The sequence below is a fragment of the Neovison vison genome, chromosome 11, assembly GCF_020171115.1.
Source record: "Neovison vison isolate M4711 chromosome 11, ASM_NN_V1, whole genome shotgun sequence".
NCBI classification, from domain to species: Eukaryota; Metazoa; Chordata; class Mammalia; order Carnivora; family Mustelidae; genus Neogale; species Neogale vison.
Genome location: NC_058101.1, coordinates 90919834 through 90943998, shown reverse-complemented (window position 1 = coordinate 90943998; position 24165 = coordinate 90919834). Strand labels below are relative to the sequence as shown.

Here is a 24165-nt window from a genome sequence, read left to right as displayed (position 1 = left end):
GAGAAGAGCTCTTAACTACTTATAAGAGAGGGTGGTAGTTTGAAATCTCCACATGGTCTCCACTAACACGCAGAGAGGGAGGGCTGTTATTGGCTGACAGAGAGGAAAGTCCCAGCTTCTTCCTTGGCTTTTCTGATACCACCCCCTTGGGAATATTGGGGCACCTTCTTACAGCCTCAGAGTGGTAAAATTCTGAGCTCCTCACCTGGAACTTGTTGCTATGGATAGGGCCCAAGGTTTTTCTTTGGTATCTTTGTGAAGTAGAGTGGCTATTGTCTAAGTTTTCTGTTTTTTTAGGCTGCTCCTTTCCTAGTCCTTTAGCTAATGATAACTGTCTTTTGTTAGGGTTTTTTTTTCGTCAGCACTTGTTGGTGTGTCTGGGATGTTATCATCTTAGCTCCAAGTCTGGGATTTATAAGCTAAAAGAAAACCCAGAGAACTCACCACCACATTGTTCCTTGAGTCCCGAGTCTCCTTGTTAATTGTCTTCTTCTCTTCACCTTTCAAAGTCTTCTTATGTTGTATACATAATGTCCAGGATTTGTAGTTGTATTTTGTAGAATTACAGGGAACATCTCCTATATTTAAGGCATGGGGGACACAAAGACTAAAACATTTAAAAAATGCAAACTATTAAATAAGTAAAATGGAATCAAGTAATTGTGATTCAGTGCTATGGGATATGAAAAAGTCATGTATAATTATGTATAGAGATTTAGTGAAGGGATTCACAGAAATAGCATAAGCTAAGCTGGGAATGATTTGTTCATTCAGTACCACCTGCCTACTTTATACTAGGTTCCTTGATGACGGCTGTAGAATAAATGGTATTTTGACAGAGATCGGGAAATGGAGTGGCACAGATGGCAGGGTAGGCACTCAAGCAATAAGGACAGCTGAAACACACATAGAAAATTTGGGGTGCCAAATAGAACTTATTAAAACTATAAGCAGGGCTGTTTGAAAAGTCATTAAATTTGGAAACACTAAAATATACTAATAGTGTTATTAGCTAACTTTCATTTACTCTATGTGTCAGATATCATAGATAAGTGATTTATATGAAGCATTTTATTTAATGCTCATATCAAGCATATTCAGTAGGTATTATCCAAACTTTAGAGATGAGGAGCCTCAGGCTTAGAAAAATAAGTAACATATCTATAATCATACAGATAGAAAGTAAGGGAGTTAGGAGTCAACCTAAAGCAGTCTGAGTAAAGAGTCTCTATCTTACCCACTACGCTAGCATATAGCAGGCAATAAATTATGGAATTTAGCAAAGCCTTTAAAGATGATTACCTTGAGGTTTTCATGTACATGAATGTTGTTTTACAGATGTAGATGCCATGCACCTGGGCAAAAAAGTCAGCATCCCCAGAGACATCATGTTGGAAGAATTATCCCATCTCAGTAACCGTGGCGCCAGACTATTTAAGATGCGACAAAGAAGATCTGATAAATACACATTTGAAAACTTCCAGTATGAGTCTAAAGCACAAATAAATGTAGGTATAACTTGATTATGTGGTGTCTAAATAAAAAGCTAGCATTTCTAAGTGTATTTGTATCACTGGATCCCAAACAAGTATTCTACATATTTATTCAACGTATTTTTTCTGTGGATTTTGTTAGACCTTTTTTTATGATAATAAATAGTTCAGATGAATAAACAAAAGAAGTATTATATATGTTATGAGTATCTCTTTAGTTCAGTAAGGATATCGCAAACCCGTAAATTTGGCACTGAAAAGCTGGTGTGGTCTGCTAAGAGGAGGGAGAGGGAGTGGAGATTGGCGGAACTAAAAGTTTCCATGGTCTTATCTCTAACAGTTAAATGTTTGGGATGGAAACACTTCCAAAGCACATAGCACCCCACAAAGTAAGCATAAGCATTTTGCTGGCTGAATACATCCTGGCACTGAAACGTGCCTGAGAGCTACAACCTAGTTGAGCTTCTCTCCCTCAAAGCATTTATTCCACATCATGAGTAAGGAAGTCTGATACCTATTAATAACAAAACCAAGGTGGACAAAACTCTTTCGACCAAGTTTTCTGCATCTGAAAAAGAATAAACAAGTGAACAGACAAATTAATTACCTTATATTTTACATACTGCATTTATATTATGTTCTTTTAAACTGACATGTAGAGAGACTATCAAGGAAGAAGTTCATAGCAGGAAAACAACTAGTTTTGGGGGATTGGCTTTAAAAATAAAATAGCAAGCATGAAGAATCAAAAGGGAATAAAGAATTGGTTCTAAATTTGAAGAGGTGGTGGAGACTATAACAATTTTAAATTTTATTTACTGAGGGTTTCTTCCTATAGCTATGGGAAGTATGTAACTTTACTTGTGAATTTAAACCCTAGCATTTGCTAGCTGCCGTCACTAATCAGTTGTTTTGAATGGACATCTCACTTCTTTACAACAAACAGACTAGTTTCACTGAGATCTTTTATAGTAGTTATATAACTAACATCCACATCCAGAAACACTGAAATGTTAGTTATTCAAAATGTCTGTTTCTCTGGTTAACAATAAATGGAGAATAACTTAAATGAAATAATTTATTTTGCACATTAACAAGCCTTATCCAACATGTACTAAGTGTAGTTATAACTATGAATTCAGTTAGACATCAAATCTTACTGAACGATAGTATTTACATTTGTGAGGGATGATTTTTCACTTGAAGTCATGGATAAATGTTATGTTACTCTATAATTATGTCTGATATCTAGTTATCAAAAATGATTGTAGCTAATACAGTGTGAGACTAAAATAATCCCTATCTCAGCTGATGGAGTCTAATTATATAATCATATTCTTTTAATAATGACAACAGCTTTAAGGAGTAGTATAAAATAAAGTGGCTTAAGGAAATTCTTTGAGAAGTCATCTACAAGTCTAGACATCTGAATAAATGAGTAAATCCAGTTTTCATAACTTATACTTAAATCTTTAAGTCTATGCTTTAACTACAGTTCTGGAGCAAGGGACAATGAGTGTTTAAATGTAATTATAAACACAACATATTCCCTCATCTCCAGTGTGTTAGTTTATTCTCATTAACCTGTGGCCAATTGTTCTAATTATACATAAAATCTAAGAACATGCCTTGATAGTTTTTCAGTATTCCTAAATAGTTGGACACTAAATAAATAAAATAGTCCAAAACAGGCTTTTGAAATAAACAATTAAATGCTGATAAGTAACTTAGAGCAACAAACAATAATAATGTATACCATGAACTTGTATGTCATTGAGTTACATAACATAAATACCCTGAAGTCTGATGAAATCTACTCTCTTTAGAAATGAGGAACATAGTGTTCAAGGAAATATATTCATTTATCTTAACTAACACTATAATAAAGAAGATTGAAACCCAACACTCAGAATTCTAGAATTCTTGGTACTGACACTTATTATGGTATAATCAAAGGAAACTGGGTTGGAAACCAGGAGACCAGGGGCTCTGTCCCAGCCATCTTACAAGCCATGCAATTTGGAGTCAATTTAAAAAGTTTCTTTGCTTTCCTGGACCTGTTTTCTCATTTAGAAAATGAGTGAATGGACTCAAGTTTTCTCTAAAGTGTCTTCTTTAATGATCTATATTTAATTCTAAAGTTGACCTGTATGATAAATTGTTGAGGAAAATAGTGAGCCACATTTTATAATGATATATTTGCTTTATCAAGGCATTAGATTGCAACTTGGAGCAAGCTTTGTTAATATGAGAGAAATTTTTAAAACAATATTAGGTTCAGATCTATTTTCATTCATTTATTTACACTTTTGGCAAATATTTATTGAATGCCTACTGTGTTCTAGATAGGATGTTGGGAGCTCAAAGACAAATAAATACAGCTTTTGTGTAGTGAAAGGGAAACAAAATAACATTGAAAGATACAAAACAACTATTACTTATAGTCTACTTCTTGAATCATCTTTATATGATTTAAATCACATTTTCCTAATTTATTGACTATATTTTCTGAAATGAACTTTTACTGTTTCCCTTAAGCTATACTGCCAAAATAATTATTTAACTCTATATACATGTCTTATTTTATTATAACATTTAGGACATCATTAGATGAAAATATAAAGCAACTCCCTGGTAATTTAATGCCATTTGTTCAAATATTGAGTATCATCTTAAAAATTAAAAAAATAGGTCAGTTTTTGGTCACACTCTGCTGCTGAGAAACTGGCATATTCAAGCCACACAAACTTTATGACATAAATAATAACAGGAAATGTGCCTACTTAACAAAAAATGAAGATCCACTGTTTGCTGCACAAGCCAATTTTGAACCCTTAGTTCATGATTGATCAAATTCTTTTTTTTTTTTTTAAGATTTTATTTATTTATTTGACAGAGAGATCACTAGTAGGCAGAGAGGCAGGCAGAGAGAGAGAGAGAGAGAAGCAGGCTCCCTGCCGAGCAGAGAGCCCGAATCGGGGCTCCATCCCAAGACCCTGAGATCATGACATAGGCCAAAGGCAGAGGCTTAACCCACTGAGCCACCCAGGCTCCCCCTCCATTTTTTTTTTTTTTTAATAGTCTCCATGTCCATTGTGGAACCTAATGTAGGGCTTGAACTCACGACTCTGAGATCAACACCTGGACTGAGTCAAGAGTTGGATACTTAACTGAGCCGCACAGGTACCCCAACTCATAAAATTCTTGCACCAATAGACAAAAAAATAAAATGGATGGAGAAAATGAGCATTTATGGAAAAATAAAATAGAAGAATGATTCATGATAATTAAAATTATCTTCTACAAATCACATAAAATGATATTAAGGAAAACAATCTACATTTTATAGTAAAGATTACATACGTATTTGGTAATTATGGACTTTTTGAAATCTGTTGAGATCTTATATAATACTGGGGAAAGAGTAAGTATATTATAAAAAGTAAAATAACTTCTATGTATTTAGTACAAATTATATAACAGGTTTTTTAAAAAATCCTTTTATTTCTATTGATATTTCAACAGAAATCATGTAATAGACCTTATCTATAACTTGTATGTTTATCACCTATAAGATGCTGCATTAGTTTTATTTTGTTTAGGGTCAACTTAATTGAAATAAAAAGAAACACATTTTCATTTTCCTCTTCAACTTTTCATGAAGGGAATCACATATGATGGAACTCTATAATTTAAGGCTTATGTCAAAACTAAAGTAAGTTGCTACCCAACTATTATTAGGCTTTGTTTGTATACTTAACAATGACAATAGCAATACTGGGTTTCTCCTGATAATTAATGACTAGCTAGAAGCAGTTGATTGTCCTGTTCACTAATCCCCAGGAAAAAGTCTCTAATGAAAGTCAGTATTACAATTCTTAAAATACCATAGATAGAATGCTTTGTAAGTTTAGTTGAAATGCATTTCACGGAACTTAGAAAAAGAATCCTAAATGCATGATAGCCCTATATTTATCTCAACTGGCTTTTTGTTTATAATTAACATATTAAGAGGTGGTATAAGTTCAGAGTGAGAAAAAATACTAATCTGGTCAAATAAGTTTAACACTTAAGATAATAACTACATTCAAAATGCTAAATACTAATATTTCTGAGTACAGCATTACACCAGTCTTTAGAAATTATTCTTTATTGTCTACGCAATAAAATATCAGCTCTTCTGCCTAGTAATCAAACCCTGTGCTCACCTAACAAACATTAACTCTCATGTCTTTGCACCTTTCCACAAGCCAACTCACCATTGCTTACTTGTGCCCTATTCATTTCCACAGCAGTTTTACCCATGGTGCTGCAGAGAATAAGGTGAATTTTGTAAAAATCACCTGGCAAGTGGCTATTGGTTGGGTTAAGCCTGAAAATGAGGGTGAAGTTTATTTTGGTATTAAATACAAAATTATTTTTCACCATATCATTATAAATGAATGCAGAAATGATAAAGCATCTCCAATTATTTTTTGCTTATGTCACACAGAGAAAAGTCAAAGTTGGTTTTTATTTGCTGTTCTCTTCACTAAGTTTTTCTTTTTAGGGTTAAAAAAATTGACTTTATATACTTTTTAGATAGATTGGCTGTTTTTTTTTTTAAGATTTTGTTTATTTATTTGACAGAGAGAGACACAGTGAGAGAGGGAACACAAGCAAGGGGCTGGGAAAGGGAGAAGCAGGCTTCCCGCAGAACAGGGAGCCTGATGTGGGGCTCCATCCCAAGACCTTAGGATCATGACCTGAGCCAAGGGCAGACCCTTAATGATGAACCACCCAGGCGCCCCTGTTGGCGTCTTTTCTAAAACACATATTTTGGGATGGCTGGGTGGCTCATTTGGTTAAGCCTTTGGCTTAGGTCCTGATCCCAGGGTCCTGGGATGGAGCCCCACTGTAGGGCCCTCTACTCAGCAGGGAGCCTACTTCCCCCTCTCCTTCTGCCTGCTGCTTCCCCTGCTTGTGCTCTTTTTCTTTCTCTCTCTTTCTCTGTGTCAAGTAAATAAAATATTTTAAAAAATAAGATAAAATATAAATATTTCCCAGATATAATTAAAACAATTCTTTATTATAGAGATAAGGCCTAGTCATGCTTCTAAGAACATTACCTATTAAAATGTCTTTTTTCTCTGTTAAAATGAAAATTAACTGTTTTTAGAAGTGCTATATTAATGTCATAGAATAAATCCTAAATTATAATCATAAAACAAATTCAGCTAAAACTTAAAAGACAAACATCTCTTTTAAGCATTTTGTTTCCTAGAAATCCCAAATTCTTCCTTTTACAGATCTATGCAGCCTCAAGTATATTTTTTTATACAGCTGGTGTTCAAATTTCAGATTAAATTTTAAATTAAAATTAAATATAAAGAATATAAATAGAGATTGTAATGTAACAATGGCTAAGCCAAATATTTGGCCAGTATGCTCTATAATACTAGATTATTAAAGACTTAAAAATTAAATAGATTCACCTTTATGGGGACTTTGTGAATAGTACATTAATTAATTGATACAAAGCCCTAGATACTGCCTGGAACATAGTAAGATTCAATTAATTATTATTAACTGGAATGTTATCATAAAACATATCTTAAGTTAGTAGCAGTAAAATTTCTCATTCAATAGCTCCAATTACATATAAGCTATTGAGACCCCAAGAAACAAGGCAGTGACGCCATACTTAAATTTTAAATATACTGGTGGAGTTTTGCACATATGGTATCTCCATATTAGTGTGTCTAATATTTTTGAGTTTTCAGCAGAGTTTATTTTTGATCACACACAGCACAACATTGCCATGCAGAATGGGAAACTGGATGGAAGCAACTTGGAAGGTGGCTCACAACAAGCCCCATTTACCCCTCCCAACACTCCGGATCCACGAAGTCACCCAAATCCAGAAAACATTGCACCAGGTAACTATTCCCTTAGAAACAATAAATAAACAATAAGTAAAATAAACAGGATGAAATTGCTATGCACTTAAATCTATGACTCAGGTCATCTGGCTGCTTTGGTAAATGGTATCTAAGTGACATGGCTTTACTCATTACATATCTATTTTGTGGTTAAGTTCAAGATAAATATAAAGATTCAGACCTAAGGAGTCATGTAAAACATTCTACTATGTTCTTTCAGATGGTTCTTTGTATTTGTTATATTAAAAATTGAGTCACTTATAATTACATTGAAATTCTATTTGTATAGGACTATAATTTATGAAGTGCTAATCTTGTCTTCTTTAATTTCAAAATAACTCTGATATATGTATTACAGTCCTCATTTTACAGATTAAGAAACTGAGGTCACAAATGGTTATAAACTCATTGATTGATCAAGAATTAAATCCAGTTACCAAATTTACAGATGCCTTGTGAAATTGACCTTGTGGAGGTTACTATCATTATTCTCTGCTTCCTTAGAGGATGTTAAATGAAATTCTTCAAGATTGCCTATTTGTTTATTATCTCAAAAGAGAAATAAATCCTTATCTAATGAGTATATGTTACTCAGAAATATTGTTATATTTTGAAATATTAAATGTCACAAGAATTATCTACTTAGACAACACCTTTTCAAAATAAATGACAGCAAGTACCTTCAAGTATTACCTCAAGAGTACTGTACAAAGTAGATTTTTTAAAGACTTGAAATTAGCAATATCTATGTCATATTTTTGTAAAATAAGCAATAAATTTAGCAAAAGCAATTCGAGTCCTTCTCAAATAGCCAGTTTTTGAAAATATGTAAGTAAAGCAATTGTACCATATTGAATCTTACTTAAAAATAAATAAACTCAGTCATTGATGTACTTAGATTTATTAGTACATTCTTAACCAACTGAGCCACCCAGGTGTCCCCAGATTTATTAGTACATTCTTACTGAACACCATGAGAAAAAGTATTGATAGACAAAATAGCCCTGAAGGAGACCAAGAACACACTTAGAATGCATAGAACTCTTAAGTGAAGCATCATAATAAAGTTCTCAAATGGCTTTCAAGTAGCCTTTTGTGTGTGTGTGTGTGTGTGTGTGTGTGTGTGTGTGTGTGTGTGGCAGAAAAGCAGGTAACAGATTCTACATATACAGTGTTAAGCACACAGGAGAAAAACAAGCCTAAGGATCAGACAGACCTGGGTTCAGCCTTCTGGCTCCATCCATCCCTGCCCATTTTACTACTGTGTTGGGAAAGAAAGTAACTCTCTTTGAGTCTCCATTGTCTTCATAAGTAAAATAAGCAAAACAAATCTCACTGCACAGGGTTCTGAGAATTAAGTGTGATAAATATAGTTCCCAACCATATAATAAAGTACAGTAATCCTTCTTATCCACAGGGCATACACCCAAGACCCTGAAACTGTGGGTAGTATCGAATCCTATATATACAAAGTTTTTTCCATACATACATACTTAAAATAAGGTTGCATTTATAAATTAGGGACAGTAAGAGGTTAACAACAATAACAAAATAGAACAATTATAACAATACACTGTAGTAAAACTTATGTGAATGTGGTCTCTCTCTCTTTCGAAACCTCTTATTGTACCATACTCACCTTTCTTGTGATGATGTGAGATAACGAAATGCCGGTGTGGTGAGAGGAAGTGAGGCAAATGATGTAGACAATGCAACATAGCATTAGGCTACTAGTGACTCTGACCATGAGTCAGAAGAAGGAGCAGCTAGCTGCTTTGGGACAGGAATGGACGGAACCAGGATAACTGACTTTAACTGAAACTGCAGACAGTGAAACCAAGGCTATGAGGGATAGTACTGTACTTAGCTAAAGTAAATTCTTTCCCTATCAACTTTACATCCTTAAAACAAAAAAGAACACATACATATCCTTTTAGCTCCCACCACTCTTTGAGAACCTTCTGATTTCTAATGTTTGGAGTGTTTTTTGTTTGTTTTCTTAAATAGTAAAGAGAAGACATATAGAAATGTTTGTGTTGGTTCAGTCTGGTACTCTCAACACTGTGTTAGAACTTTTGTTATACGGTCATCATTGTAAACCATGTCACAGCAAAAGGAATAAAAAAAATTCATCTCTACCCTCAAGGAATTCACCCTTGAGACAGTACAAAAGTTCATGTTACATTTGTTGTCTCACTTTCTCTCTGCATATATAATTTAATATCATATGCATTTTATTTACTGTCAGGAATATATATATATATACACACACATATGTGTAAATATTTATACATATATAAGTAGAATATTTAAAAGTATAAACTCATACAGTGCTTTAAATCTAAATATCCAGTTATTAAATATTAGGAAATGTCCATGTAACATAGATTAAGAAAAGGGGGAGTATGGAGCTCATCAGATAGTTTATCCTGAAACAGAGTAACGGACCCTTCCTTCTTGGTTGTTAAGTTGAAAAGTATAGCAAACTGAGGAAGCAAACTTAAGCTTATCCTAATTTAGCAAGAATTATTATTGGTTAATATGCCATGTATCCAAAACTTTTTGAAAAGTTTCTTCAAACATGAATCAATAAGAGTATTATGATGCCATAATATTGCAGGAATTAAGTTCTTTGAATTTAAATCAGTTATGTTAAGGACAGTATTTATGTTATCATGTAGCATTGTTGAAATGTAATGTATCTGAGAACTTAAACATATTAAATTATTTCCTGTACATAATTCAGCATATCAAAAAAGAGTTATTAGTTAATTCTATCTATAAAAAGAAATTAGAAAACCAGGAATATTTTAAAAATGTGAAAAGATTAGACCCCTTATCATCTTTCAATGTAGTAGGTTATTATGATACTCTTATGAAAGTGATTACAAACATGAAAATATTCTAAGCAAACTTGGTTAGGAATAAAAAATACTAGATAGAAGGTTTACTAGAATTATGGTTATGTGATCATTATGTTTATGGGTGAAAAAAACTGAGAAAAAAAACACAAAGGTAAAATAATTGTATTAGGGTAGTGGGATTCCAAGGACTTTTTTTAAAATATAAAATTCTAAAATTTCCAGTTTCTAGATGGCTGATATCTGATCACTTTTAGGAAAGGAATGGGAAATAAAATGTGCTAGTTATGATAATGGAGTTCTATATACCATACAAATGGAAAGCACAAGAAAATTAACTCTGCTTTCCTGGGGGAGATAGGAAAGGCTAAATAGAAGAGGTAACCTCAAGCCAAGGCTTAAGGTAAGAATTTCCAGGTAGCAAGAATTAGAAAGAGCATTCCAGGCACAGGGAACTAATGGAGCAAGTAGAGAACCATGAGGGGACACAATATGTGTCAAGCAGATCCAAGTTCTGGAGCATAAAAATGTGAGAGGAGAATGGCAGGAGATGAGGCTGTGCTGAATAATCTAGGTTTTTGTCATGGGTAGCCATCATGGCACCCTGGGAAAGGGAGGTCAGTGACATGATCCAGTTTTCCAGTTGGAAAGGTCACTCAGGCAGCACTGTGGAGAGTCTGGGGAGGAGTTGGAGACTAAAGGATGAGTATGAAGACTATCGTGAAAGGCTAGGCAAGAAGTGGTCAAGGCCTGAACCAAGGAAGTAGTAAAGGGAATGAAGAAAGAAGAAGGAATTTTCCAGAGCAAGTTTTCCAGTGTTCTGTTTGCAAATCCCTTGCTTAAGATCTATAAGCCATACTTGAGACTTACTAAAGCCAAATCTCTGAAAGGAAGAATCCATTTGGCCCAAAGTGACTCAGAAATGAAGTTGAGAGTCACTATTTTAGCAATTCTTAAGAAGTACAGCTGTATTTAGTGATCTGCTATGGGAAAGAGAGGAAGTTTAGGATAATGCTTCTATCTTGGGCATCTGAGGTAGTGTTGGTATTCACCAAGGATTCACTAGTATAAATGAAGAACTAAGTAGAAAATGGCTACATATACGGTTGGGCCTGGTTAGTACTTGGATGGGAGAAAATGACTACATATAGGTCTAGAAAGATTATTAAGGGTGTCAGGGGATATTCGTTTGGACAAATATAATGGAAGGTTGAACAGAAGAGCCTGGAGATTAAAAAAAAAAAGAATTATGAATATGTAGGTCACAATTGTAACCAGGAATATAAATGGAATTTTCTGGGGAGAATGTATAGTATAAGAAAAGAGCTTTGAGTAGCTAAGTGGCAAGCATCAAAAGAGACTACTATGAGATACTGGAGGTAACCAAAAGAAAAATTACATTACTGCAAACAAGTAACTGCCTAGAGGTGGCATTATCAGCAAGATATTTTGAGAGCGCCGAATCCTAACCACTAGACCACCAGGGAGGCTATCAGCAAGATATTTTGGAGAGATAAACTCTTCAGTGTAAAGAAAGGATAGACATGATTGTACACGAGAAAGCAGAAAACATTTTACAGAAGAGAAAGAGCCTCAGAAAAACCTAAAAGTAAGAGTGAACAAATGGTAAAGTGTTTTGACATCATGGAAAAAAAGAATTAGGCAAAGGACACAATAAGGTTGTATGGTGGTGTAGTTGGAGAGTACCCAGCTGCCTTTGAATACTTGAAGAATGTCACTTTGATGCAGGGGAAAGCGGTTTAAAGTTGATGCCAGAAATTTGTGTGATTTTTAAATGGCACTTACAAAAAATTTCCAGCTCTCAGAAGAAGTTGAGGAGGTGAGACCAAGCAGAAAAGTTAGGTAAGAAATCTTTAGGAACAAAGTAAGCATGGGATGGGCACACCAGGGAATAAGATTGGGTGGGGCCTGATTAAGGCAATGGAAACAAGTTACTTCACCATTTTGAAGTTTAAATGGTTTGCAGATCGCTTAGCAATTTAAGATAGACAAGACCTAAAAATTACCTCTACCGGATCAGCCCCCAGAGGAGGGAGATTTTGTCTTCCCTGATCCTTCCCCAGCACCTAGACCACAGTAGACACTCAATATATATTTTTAAGTTAATTCATTCAGTCTGATATCTAAAGCCTACTATAAATTAATGTAAGGGTGGGGCGCCTGGGTGGCTCAGTGCGTTAAAGCCTCTGCCTTCAGCTCAGGTCATGATCCCAGGGTCCTGGGATCCAGCCCCACATCAGGCTCTCTGCTTGGCTTCCTCCTCTCTCTCTGCCTGCCTCTCTGCCTACTCGTGATCCCTGTCTGTCAAATAAATAAATAAAATCTTTTAAAAAAGTTAATGTAAGGGAAACAGTTTTTCATAATTAAATGAATAGTTGCACTGAACAAATACATACTAGGATAATCAAGGAAGAAATACTTGCATGATTTGGTATAATTAAACATAAGGAAAAGTGGTTTCTTTTGAAATTCCATAAGTTTGAAGGGGTTAAAAATGTCTTACAGTTTCAGACTACTCTTTTCCAAGAGCATGAAAAGGATGCATTCTTCATAAGTTCACCCCCACTTGAAAAATTAAACATGGTAAAATGTTAGGTGGAGTTCAGTAACTCCTAGGCGCTCTGTATTTATTTACTCTTGCTATATTTTTCCAAAGGATATTCTGGACCACTGAAGGAAATTCCTCCTGAAAAGTTCAACACCACAGCTGTCCCTAAGTACTATCAGTCGCCCTGGGAACAGGCCATTAGTGGTGATCCGGAGCTTTTAGAGGCTTTATACCCTAAATTTTTCAAGCCTGAAGGAAAGGTAGAACTGCCTGATTACAGAAGCTTTAACAGGTAATCCAATTATCCTGGGTGATACTGTTGGCATCTAATACCAAGGGTTTTATATCATAGTATGGAGAACTGAATTCTCCGGAAGAAAAAGAAATTTTGGTAATAGATTCAAAATAGTCATACAGGATAACTCTTAAGCCTAGGCAAGGACTGATTTTTACAATATTACCTATTTACAATATGGCAAGACTTGGGGTTTTTTTAGTACAAAAATGAAGGAAATATTTCAGAAACCATCACTGTTAAAACATCAAGATTATTTCCCACATTATTAAATGTTTTTAAAAACATTTTTATTAAAAAGTTTTATTAAGAAGTTTTTTTAAAAATTAGTAATAATTTCTCATTCAAAGGCTGACATTAGCTTTTATATGTTCATTCAAATGAGAGTGCTATTCAAGAATTTCAGAAATAATTTACATATATTACTATGAGAGTTGCTGTGTAACTCTAGGCTCCAACTTATATTTTTTAAACCACATTAAAGTTAATTTAAGGAATTGTGGCCCAAGACCCCAGCATATGTATCACCAAAACTTATGCTACTAAAAATATTGCCAAATATCTGCATGATAGTATTCACAATAGATATCTAGTTCTCCCTACTATCCAATTTTAATAATTCATAATAATTAATAATTAATGGGTATTTTAGATATAGATTTTAATGGTCTCCTAGTTCATTCTTTGATCATTTGGTTTTCATTTTTACAGTAAAGTATTTTTAGTGTGGGGGGTGCCTTGGTGACTCAGACTGTTGAATGTCTAACCCTTGACTTCAGCTCAGTGCATGATCTCAGGGTGGTGAGATCAAGCCCCACATCAGGCTGGTGCTGAGCATGGAGCCTGCTTAAGATTCTCCCTCTCTCTCTCTTTCCCTCTGAACCTTCCTGTCCCTCCCTACCATCCTCGCTCACATACATACTCCCTCTCAAATAAATAAATAAATAAATAAATAGAAGTATCTCCAGTATGCTGTTTTGCACCTGCAGAAAAGTATTCCTAATTTATAGGCTGCTTAATGACTATTCACTTGAAAATTAATAAATTAAGGAGTAAGTCTTTGATTTACAAAAGAATACCACAAAGTCTGCATTTAAATAGTGATCTTCTTTAGTACTTTTAAAACTATTACACTATTAGAATGTTAGTTTTCACATTTTACTATTGTAGTGGTATTAATATTATGCCTCTTATTAGTAATAGAGTTACTAGGATTGCTCCTAATACTATTACTAATTGGTAATGCTAATAGTATTAGTACTACAGCTACTGCATAAATGAGGTATACCACAGAATTTAAGGAAGGATTGAGGAGTGTCTGGGAACCAACGATAGAACTTTCTTCCAAAATGAGAGTGTAGAAAATTACAAAAAGTAAGACACTAAGGGAAAATGGAAAATAATGGAATACTTGTGGCTTGTTTCTGAGATTAGTGCTTTAGAGATGTTGTGTGACTCCTTGTGCACCTTGTGGCTTTCCTATCCCATGCCTGCTGAGCAGCTTGCTTCCAGTTTTACAAACACACTGGTATATTTGGGTTGGCTATAAAGAGATGCCTATTGTTTGTATACACACCAAATGAGTGCTATTTCAGTGAGAGAGAGAAAAGAGAAGTTAACCTGTTAATAATTCTCCTTTCCTTGAAAAAATTTTCTTTTTATATACACATCAATATATAAATAAAAACTCCAGAACGTAATGTTAATATTACAGCCTATTCTTAGATTCTTTTTTATGAACATAGTTTGGTATAAGTCAATGTACATTTCATTATTATTTTAATGTATACAAATGTCTTTTCATACAGATATGCCAATATTTTACTCATTGTCACTGATTTTATGAGACAGTAAATAAGCACTGATCAATTTTTAAAGAAAATTTGAGTATGGTTCACACATGATATTACATGAGTTCTGGGTGTACAACACAGTGCTTCTGCTGTGCTCACCACCAAGTGTAGCTACCATCTATCATCATAGAGTGTTATTATAACATTATTGACTATATTCCTTACACTGTACTTTTAGTCACATGACATTCGTTCTATAACTGGAAGACTGTATCTCCTGCACTCCTTCATCCATTTTGCCCATACTCCCAAAGCCCCTCCTTACCTGGCAAACATCAGTTTGTTCTCTGTATTTGTAAGTCTGATTCTGCTTTTTTGTTGTTGTTCATTCGTTTTGTTTTGTTTTGTTTCTAGATTCCACATATAAGTGAAAGCATATGGTATTTTTATCTGATTGATTTCACTTAGCATAAATGAAATATAAGTGAAATTCACTTTAGGTCCACCCTTGTTGTTGCAAATGACAAGATCTCATCCTTTTTTTATGACTAAGTATTAGTCTGTTGGGTATATTCCAGTGGAATATATACCACATCTTCTTTACCCAATCATCTACTGAGGGACACTTGGGCTGCTTCCATATCATGGCTATTGTAAATAATGCTGCAATATTCTTGGATTCTTTTTTATTGTTAAATAACAGATGAAACAAAATATGATACATAGATAAACCCAAACAGGTAGCTTTAAGAGCCTTTTTGTCCATAAAGTATACGTATCTGGCTATACAAAATTTGAGGCCTTGTCTGTTACATACATTGCTCTAAAAGCCTACTTAACAAACATTTAAGCAGTATAACCATATCTTTGCCTTGAATGCTTGCTAAATAAATGAGCCTATAAAAAATTACATGGGTAGGAAATGGAAATCCATTTCTAGCTACAGAAGACTAGTTATATTGAACAACTTCAAAAAAATAACTAGAAAATCTAGTTATTATAAAATGTTTGAAAATCTATCAAGGAATTAAGGACCTACGGGCCAAACTAGACATGAGGCAAATTTAGAGAAGTAAACTCACATTTGGTACCACTTTTCCCTGTTAAGGATTTTGCTAATTTATTGGCCACAGCTAATAAGTAGAGAAAGTAAGCAAACTTTTCAATAATCTTGAATCTGAGAAGGCCAGAAATAGGAATATAGAGTCTGCTAAGAGGAGAGGTCCAAACATTCTAAGCTTTTAATTCGGATTCTTACAGGCTATCCCACTAGAATAAAGGTGAAAAAAATAATAGACCAGCTTTCATGAAAATAAATACTGGTCCTAATCAACACAATCCTAGGTTGGATAAAAAATCACCTCCTTTATGTCAAACTGCCTGCCATGGCCAAAAGTAAATCAGCATCTTGCATCCAGTGGATAACCATATATTCCTGAACTCCCATGAGTGGGTGCAAGGCCTGTGCAATTGCATGGGGTGCCCATGCTTTGAAGGGTCATGACTGGTTTTTCAATGCTTTGTTGTTTTTAACATGAAATTCTTAACAATTTTTTAGCTAGAGCCCTAGGTTTTCATGTGGGGCCTACAAATTACACAGCTGGTCTTAATCCAAGGCTCCGAGCTTAGGAAGTGGTTATTAACCAACCAGGTGGACTAAGGTGCTTTTTACCCTAAGCTTCTCCTCACACAGGACACTCTTGCAACTACCTTATTAAATGATATGTTTTTTTTTTAATCTTCATGTTTCACTCTTTACTTGTCCATAAGATCTATTGCATCTTTAAATTCTTAGCACATAGTAAGGTGTTTAGACATAATAAGCCATCAGTAATTTGTTGCACGAATAAATGACTGAATCAACAAATAAACTATTGATATATAATGGCCTTCTTCTAAAATGATAAAACACTGTCTTGGACATCTTGCACATCCAAGGATAAGTATTACTTATATACTGAATCAACTCTGAGTCATAAAGACTCTTCAATTCACTAAATCAAATGACAAAATGTGAGACAAAATGTGAGCTAGTTGCATCATGAATGGGACAGCAACCTGGCTTGACATCACTGAGACATAGCCCAAGCAGGGCGACATTCCTAAACACACTGCTCTACTTAGCAAATGATCTCAGAAGGCCCCTTATACCCCAAGAATTATCTCATGAGGGTGTGGTATAGAGTAGTGACTAGAAAAATAGGACTCATGGGAGACTGGGTTTAAATCCTCGTTCTACAGCTTAATAGGTGGGGGACTTTGGGCAAGTCATTGAACTTAGCTGTGTCTCTGTCATCTATTAAATAGAGATATAAGTAGAACCAATTTGTAAGGTTGTGAGGATTTAATGAAAAAAAAAAAATAAGGCAAAGCCTTTGTCTTCAAAGTTTGATCCACAGGCCAGTAGCATTGGCATTACCTGGGAATTGGTTAGAAATGTGGAGTCTCAGGACACACACTAGACTGATTGAATTAGTGTCTGCTCTTTAATGAGACACCAATGTGACTCCTTTATCAATAGAGTTTCAGAACCATGTAAAAAAGGGTTTGATATATTGGTACCTAGTCGCTAAATAATAGCTGTAATCAATACGATGCCTTCTGGAGCTTAATAATGATAAAGAACTGAAATGATAATCTAAGTTCTTTGAGTTCTTTTCTAAACTGATCTCTTTTACCTCCAGAGTATGGTTTTAGGCCCTGAATGTGAAAATCTATACTGATACCTTTGCTAAGTACCACCTGGGACTAAGGTTACTGCACCAATCAGTGACCAGTTATTATCCATATCTACCATAGCAATTTGGGGGAAATATCATCAGGTCAGTCAACCTGAAAACAGATGCAACAGAAAATAAAACATACTGCTCATCAGAGAGGAGGAAATTAGTGGAAGATAAGAAAATGATGGGAAAAAAGACAGAGATTCTATACCATGGATCATCTGTTCAGCCATTGTTGAGATCCTCTATCCACTCAATGGATGTTTCCTTCACTGAGGCTTTTAGTGTCCGGCTCACTGTCTTCCTCCCCAGGACTATTCTGCTCACACTTCTTGGTAGCTTCACAATCCATATATGATTTATTGAACTCTCCCCCTTTCAAGTCTTTGATTCTCTCATCTTAAGGATCGCTTTCTGAATCCCACCTCAGCCACCCCTGGCTTCTCTTAAAGTTTGTCATTACCAATACCTGTGTTGCCTTCAGAATCATTTCAAACACCCTCTTCTCTATCATATTGTATCTTTACCTTTCATTTATTCTTTTATTCAATAAAACGTCAGCTCCACATGCTAAAGCCATCCCACATTTCAAAGTCCATCAATCACTGTCTCCTTACTTAATCACACTCCATGGTCTCTCACTATTGTCACACAGAAATTAAGATATTCAAGAAAGATCACAGAGTGACAGAGCTACAAAGAAAATCAGATCTCTTCCAGGCTTTAAAATAATCTCCACAACAATTAGACAATCTAATAGTCTTCCCAGTTCCATTGTTCAAATTTTTATGAGAGTCTTCTAGATATAATGCACTATACAAGTATATTGTAATGAGTTACAAAGATATATCAGAGAGAATTCCTGTCCTCTTGGAGTACGGTTTAGCACAAAAATTATGCAGATATATCAATGAATGTAATGGAAAATAGGAAATGGGGTTATAGGGGAGGTAAAAACAGAATCCATGGAAACTTAGAGGAGAAAGAGCTACTTCTGGTTGTGGGAGATCAAGGAAAGCTTCAAGAAGAAAGCTACATATGCTACTTTAATAACAAACTTAGAACTTAAAGAACTTAAAGTTTACTTGGAAGTGCAAATTAGAAAAAGTTATAACCTAAAGGAGATAAAGAAATGTGGTAATAAGTGTCAGAGTACTCTAACAGAGAAAAAAGAATATGACTAAAAGTAGGAGAGCATAAAGGAGAAGAGTAAGCAGTGCATTAAATTTGGCTGGAACAAAAGGGACATAAAAAGTGAATAGGAGAAATGGACATGATTAACCTTTCCACTGGGATGTCAAAATCGTTTCCCACCCATACACCAAACCTGTTCCTTTCTGTATCTTCCACCAGCCAGTTGCTAAAACTCTGTATATACAATGAATCCTTGATTTCTATATTTCCTCAAAAATTTTTATCCGTTTTATCAGAAAATCCTGTTGACTCTACTCCCCAAACCCATCCTGAAACCATCCACCTCTTTCCATCTTCATGGAAAATACCTGAAATTCAAGCCACCATCATTTCTCACTTGAATTGCCACAATATCTTCTCTCCTTCCACACTTGTCCTCTTACAATCTATTCACAGAGCAACAGCAGTCAGAGTAACCTTTACAAAAATTTAATTAAATTACACTACTCCCCTACTTAACATTTTACAGTGTTGCCCTTCACACTTAGAATGAAATTCATATTCCTTACTTGGACAAAGTCCCATACAATCCACCTCTCTGTCCTCTCTTCTACCTCTTCTACCTCTGTCCTCTCTTTACATACTTGTCTACCAACATAGGCCTTCTTTCTTTTCCTGACCATATCAACAATATCTCTGCCTTAGATTCTTTGCATTACTTACTCCCTATGCCTGAGATGCTAACATGGCTAACTTCTTACCATCAGATGACAATTTAAATGTCACCTCTTCAGAGAAGTCTTCCCCAACTAGCTAGCTAGTTATTCATCTATGTCCTAGTAAATTACACTATTTTAATTCCTGTATAGCTCTCATTACTATCAGATGTTTTGTGTCTCTCTCTCTCTTTCTATATATGTATATGTATATTTATACATACACACACATATATCTATATATCTATAGATATATAGATATATATCTATATATAGATATATATATATAAATTGTCTATCTTCTTCATTAGACTATAAGAACCTGGTGGGGTGCCTGGTGGCTTGGTTGGCTAGGCATCTGACTCTTTATTTTCAGCTCAGGTCATCTCAGGGTGGTGAGATGGAGCCCCATGTCAGTGTGGAGTCTGCTTGAGATTCTCTCCCTCTCCTTCTGCTCCTCCCCCACCCCATGCATACATGCTTTATCACTCTTTAAAAAAAAAAAAAAAGAATAAGAGAGCTCGAACTTTGAGCTCACTGTTCACGGTTATATCCCTATCCACTTATAAATGCCTGCTACTGAATGAATAAATGAATTAATGACTAAATCAAAGAAAGCTAGAATGTTATGTGGGGCCTTGAATGCCAAAATGAGTTGGACTTTATTCAAAAGAAAAATATAATTTTTTCTTTTGAAAAAGACACACTTTTGCCTTCAGAGAGCTTACAATTCACAAATTATACCAACCCATATTATAAAAAAACAAACTCAGACCAAATCATATTATGGGGTAAAAGAAAAAAGCTAACAAGCCAAAGTACCATATCATAAGCACCAAATGACTGACACTGCTATAGGAATTTGACTAACAAACAGTGTGCCAGCTGGGATAATTGAGAGAAAGTTGGAACTTAAAGACCACAAGATATACACATGAGGAGAGAAGGCAGGGAGGAAATATTGAAGCAGGGAAACATTGTTAGCAAAGACACAAAGGCAAGAAATGTTTTCAATGAGCTCAGAGTATAGAATAGATTAGTTTAGTCCCAAACTGAGAGTGCATACAAAGGGACTTTATATTGATGTATTAACAAATATGTTTTTTTTTCCAATTTATTTATTTTCAGAAAAACAGTATTCATTATTTTTTCACCACACCCAGTGTATGTTTTATCATAAAAACATTGTTCTAAAATTAAAATGCTTGCCTCAGAGATAAGAAACTGAAAATTGTATTAAGAATATAAAAACATTCCCATAGAATTATGAATTAAATTGTTTTCTATTCTCTGGCAAGTGAATTTGAAAATTAATTAATGTATTCTTTTTCTTTTCACTTCTCACAGAGTTGCCACCCCATTTGGAGGTTTTGAAAAAGCATCAAAAATGGTTAAATTCAAGGTTCCAGATTTTGAGCTTCTACTTCTAACAGATCCCAGGTTTATGGCTTTTGCCAATCCTCTTTCTGGTAGACGGTCCTTTAATAGGACTCCAAAGGGATGGATATCAGAGAATATTCCTATAGTGATAACAACTGAGCCTACAGAGGATACCACTGTACCAGAAACAGAAGACCTATGAGAAAAAGTTGTATGTGTCACAAAACCTTCTAAATATAAATGTTGCTGTTTCATTATTCTACTTACTGGCAAAATCACTTACACTCTTCATTAGTAACAATAATTTAATAGCAATTTAGCAAATTTCCTTTTATTGCATTTAAATTAAATCTCAGATCAAACACTAATAAACAATTTGAAATCTTGTTTTAAAAACTTTCAACTCACATGTCTTTATTCATAATTTTGTTTTCACCCAGTCTAAACAATCCAGACTTGTCACTGAGAAAGTCCAGAAGAGTAACTGACTACAAAAGGTTGCACTTTGGGGCACCTGGGTGGCTCAGTGGGTTAAAGCCTCTGGCTTCGGCTCAGGTCATGATCCCAGGGTCCTGGGATCAAGCCCCACATCAGGCTCTCTGCTCAGCAGGGAGCCTGCTCCTGCTTCGCCCTCTCTCTCTCTCTGACTGCTTGTGATCTCTGTCTAATAAATGAATAAAATCTTTAAAAAAAAAAAGCTTGCATCTTCTTTTCCTTTAATATGAGCTATTTTTGAATAAGTTTTTAAAGTGGGAATCTAGAATTAGAGTGCAGTGCAAGATATTTAGACACATTTGGAGTTTTCTTTAAGGGATGAAAGCTATGGAAGCCGATGTACAAACATTATGGATGGAGAAAAGGGTTGGAAAGCATTCTTTTCTGGTGACCAGAATAAAACAGCATGTCTGGATAAAGCCTTTTAATTAGTCATTATTAGAATTTCTAAACTGCTTTGTATTTTTTGACCAGCTTTGAATCACTAGGTAACTATTCCAGATGACATTCTCCAAAGTTCAGTTGGGTGACTATATTCTTTTAGTATTAAGTCAACCACACAAAGAGACAATGATACACCAAACATCATACTCGTCTTAATGGCCAGGGTATACTTGGAATTCAAACTCCATAAATACCAAAGCTGTGTGTTGATTAGGTTTGACTTTATGTATGCATTTTTAGAGGAGTAATAACAAATGAAATATATAATAATATAGGTAAAATATACATATGTATGCACGAGAGAGATGTATAATTTGAATTGACAGGGGTTTTTTTTTCTGAATCTTTAAATTCTAGTCCTTAAATACTAGGGAGTATATGCTATAAAATATAAAAAAACAAGAACTGAAAGAGCACAAAACATCTGAAAGCAAGGCAGCACACATCAATCATGAGATTTGCAAACATATTGATATACAAGGCTCAAACTAATATATAGATCTGTCTTAAAATATGATAGAGGGAGTAGACAGCATAGAGCTAATAAGAAATAAGTATCAATTTTTCCCATTTCAATTCAGTTAAGAGTTCTGTGATAGAAGGTTATGCCAGAGAAGGAATGTCTCAGCCATAAGAAACTACACCCAGACTTAAGTTTAGGGAGAGAGGATAGTAAAGAAAATGCCACATAACAACATATTTACAAAAGAATCTGTGTATGCAGTGTTGGAATTGGTGGTTTTAATCATTCACTAGTCTTGTAAGCAGACAATTTTTTAAAAAAATTGTTAATGAAAAAAGTTCCTACAAAGTAGCAATATCAACATATTGTATTAATACATACTGAAATTATAGATAATTTATATAATTTAAAATATATCTTTAAGATAATTTAGTTTAAGTTTTGGTGTTTATCTGTTTTAAAGTAACAATATTGGCATATATGATGACCTAGATACAAGGCACTCATCATGACAATTTTCGGTCCATATTTAGTGTTTTAAAAAATAAAAATTGTCATATTCTATTATACATTGTGATGATATCATTTAGTTTTTACTAGCAGTTTGAAATGAGTTACTATTTCTCATTAAACTGAAATTTTATTGCATGATTTCAATGATCTCCAAATAATTTAACTGTGTGCTCAATGTCACCATTCTATCAACCATTAAAAGGGGACCCGGTGATTAAATACGCTAGCTAAAAGAACAGCTTAATACTCCCCCTTCTGCAACTACCATAAAGGAATATTTAAAAAGGGAAAATCTTCAGTTGCCTTTTTTTTTTTTAAAGATTGGAGAGAAAATGATGGAATAACTCTCTGTTCACTATTATATTTCTCCCTTTCCTGGAAATGTGTATTAATTCTAGCTCAGCTGTCTGACACCTTTAGAAATGCCAAAATTTCACACTCGGGTTGTTACATAATTGAGAATTTGAAAGGAACTTTGAATAGGTTTCCATTGACCTGAAAAGCAGCTAAATCTTTCAGAGTCTGAAGAAATATGATAGTCTATTTAGAACAGCAGAAAGACTGTGGCATCTTTTCCAGTCTCATTTGTATACATGAAAAATGGAATAAAGGAGAATGAAAATTAAAAGAAAAAGTAAAAGAATAAAAATAACTTTCATTGATGGACTACTAAATGCCAGGCAGTGTACTCACGGTTTTCTAAAGACTCCTTAACATATATTTGTCAGTTTTTATTTGAATAATTATCCTGCAAGGAAGGTATAATAAATAATCTCAATTTTATATAAGAACATTGAGCCCTGGAGAACTAAGGTGATTTGCTTAATTCTAGCACAAAGGTTTGGTAAGTCTGGCTCTAAAAATATATGCTCTTGTCATTGTTTATCTTCTCTTTCAGAATAAAATTCAGCCTTAAGCTATTTTTTTACATTAGACAAAATAATAATAAATCTCCTTTATCTTAACTTGAGGCAAATACAGCTATAAATTGGACAATTTCAGAGTTATCCTCCAAAGTCACTCAGGCACTCATGATCAGAGGAGGCTGTGATGCTAGGATGTGTTGAGTGTGAACTCAATAAAACCAGCAATATGCATGTTTAATGTAGAAATCTGAGGACCATGAAGGCAAACTCTGATTAAATTTGCTCATTTCTGCTCAGAATCATGCATCCTTTTGATCTGTGTAATCTTCCTTTCCTTTCCCCTGCAGAGGTGAAGGAGGAAATAAGAGGAAAGAAAGGAAAAGAATGCACAACACTAAGAAATCTTAAGGTTGAAAGAAGTCATAGTGTGATAATACACCAAAGCCATTCCTTTAAAGGAAAATATTTTCTACTTCTCAAAACTTTAGATGGAACTCTC

At 34.5% G+C, this 24165-nt stretch overlaps 1 protein-coding gene across 1 annotated transcript in view; it reads left to right on the top strand.

Moving 5' to 3' along the window:
* Positions 1 to 21118, top strand: part of MYOZ2 (myozenin 2) — a 36580-nt gene extending 15462 nt beyond the window's left edge. Inside the window, exons 3-6 of the mRNA XM_044225891.1 lie at positions 1339 to 1508; positions 7282 to 7411; positions 12953 to 13136; positions 20853 to 21118. Of these exons, the coding sequence (XP_044081826.1) occupies positions 1339 to 1508; positions 7282 to 7411; positions 12953 to 13136; positions 20853 to 21087 (719 nt within the window). The 3' untranslated portion in view covers positions 21088 to 21118. The remainder of the gene's footprint in view (positions 1 to 1338; positions 1509 to 7281; positions 7412 to 12952; positions 13137 to 20852) is intronic.
* Positions 21119 to 24165: the final 3047 nt, after the last annotated feature.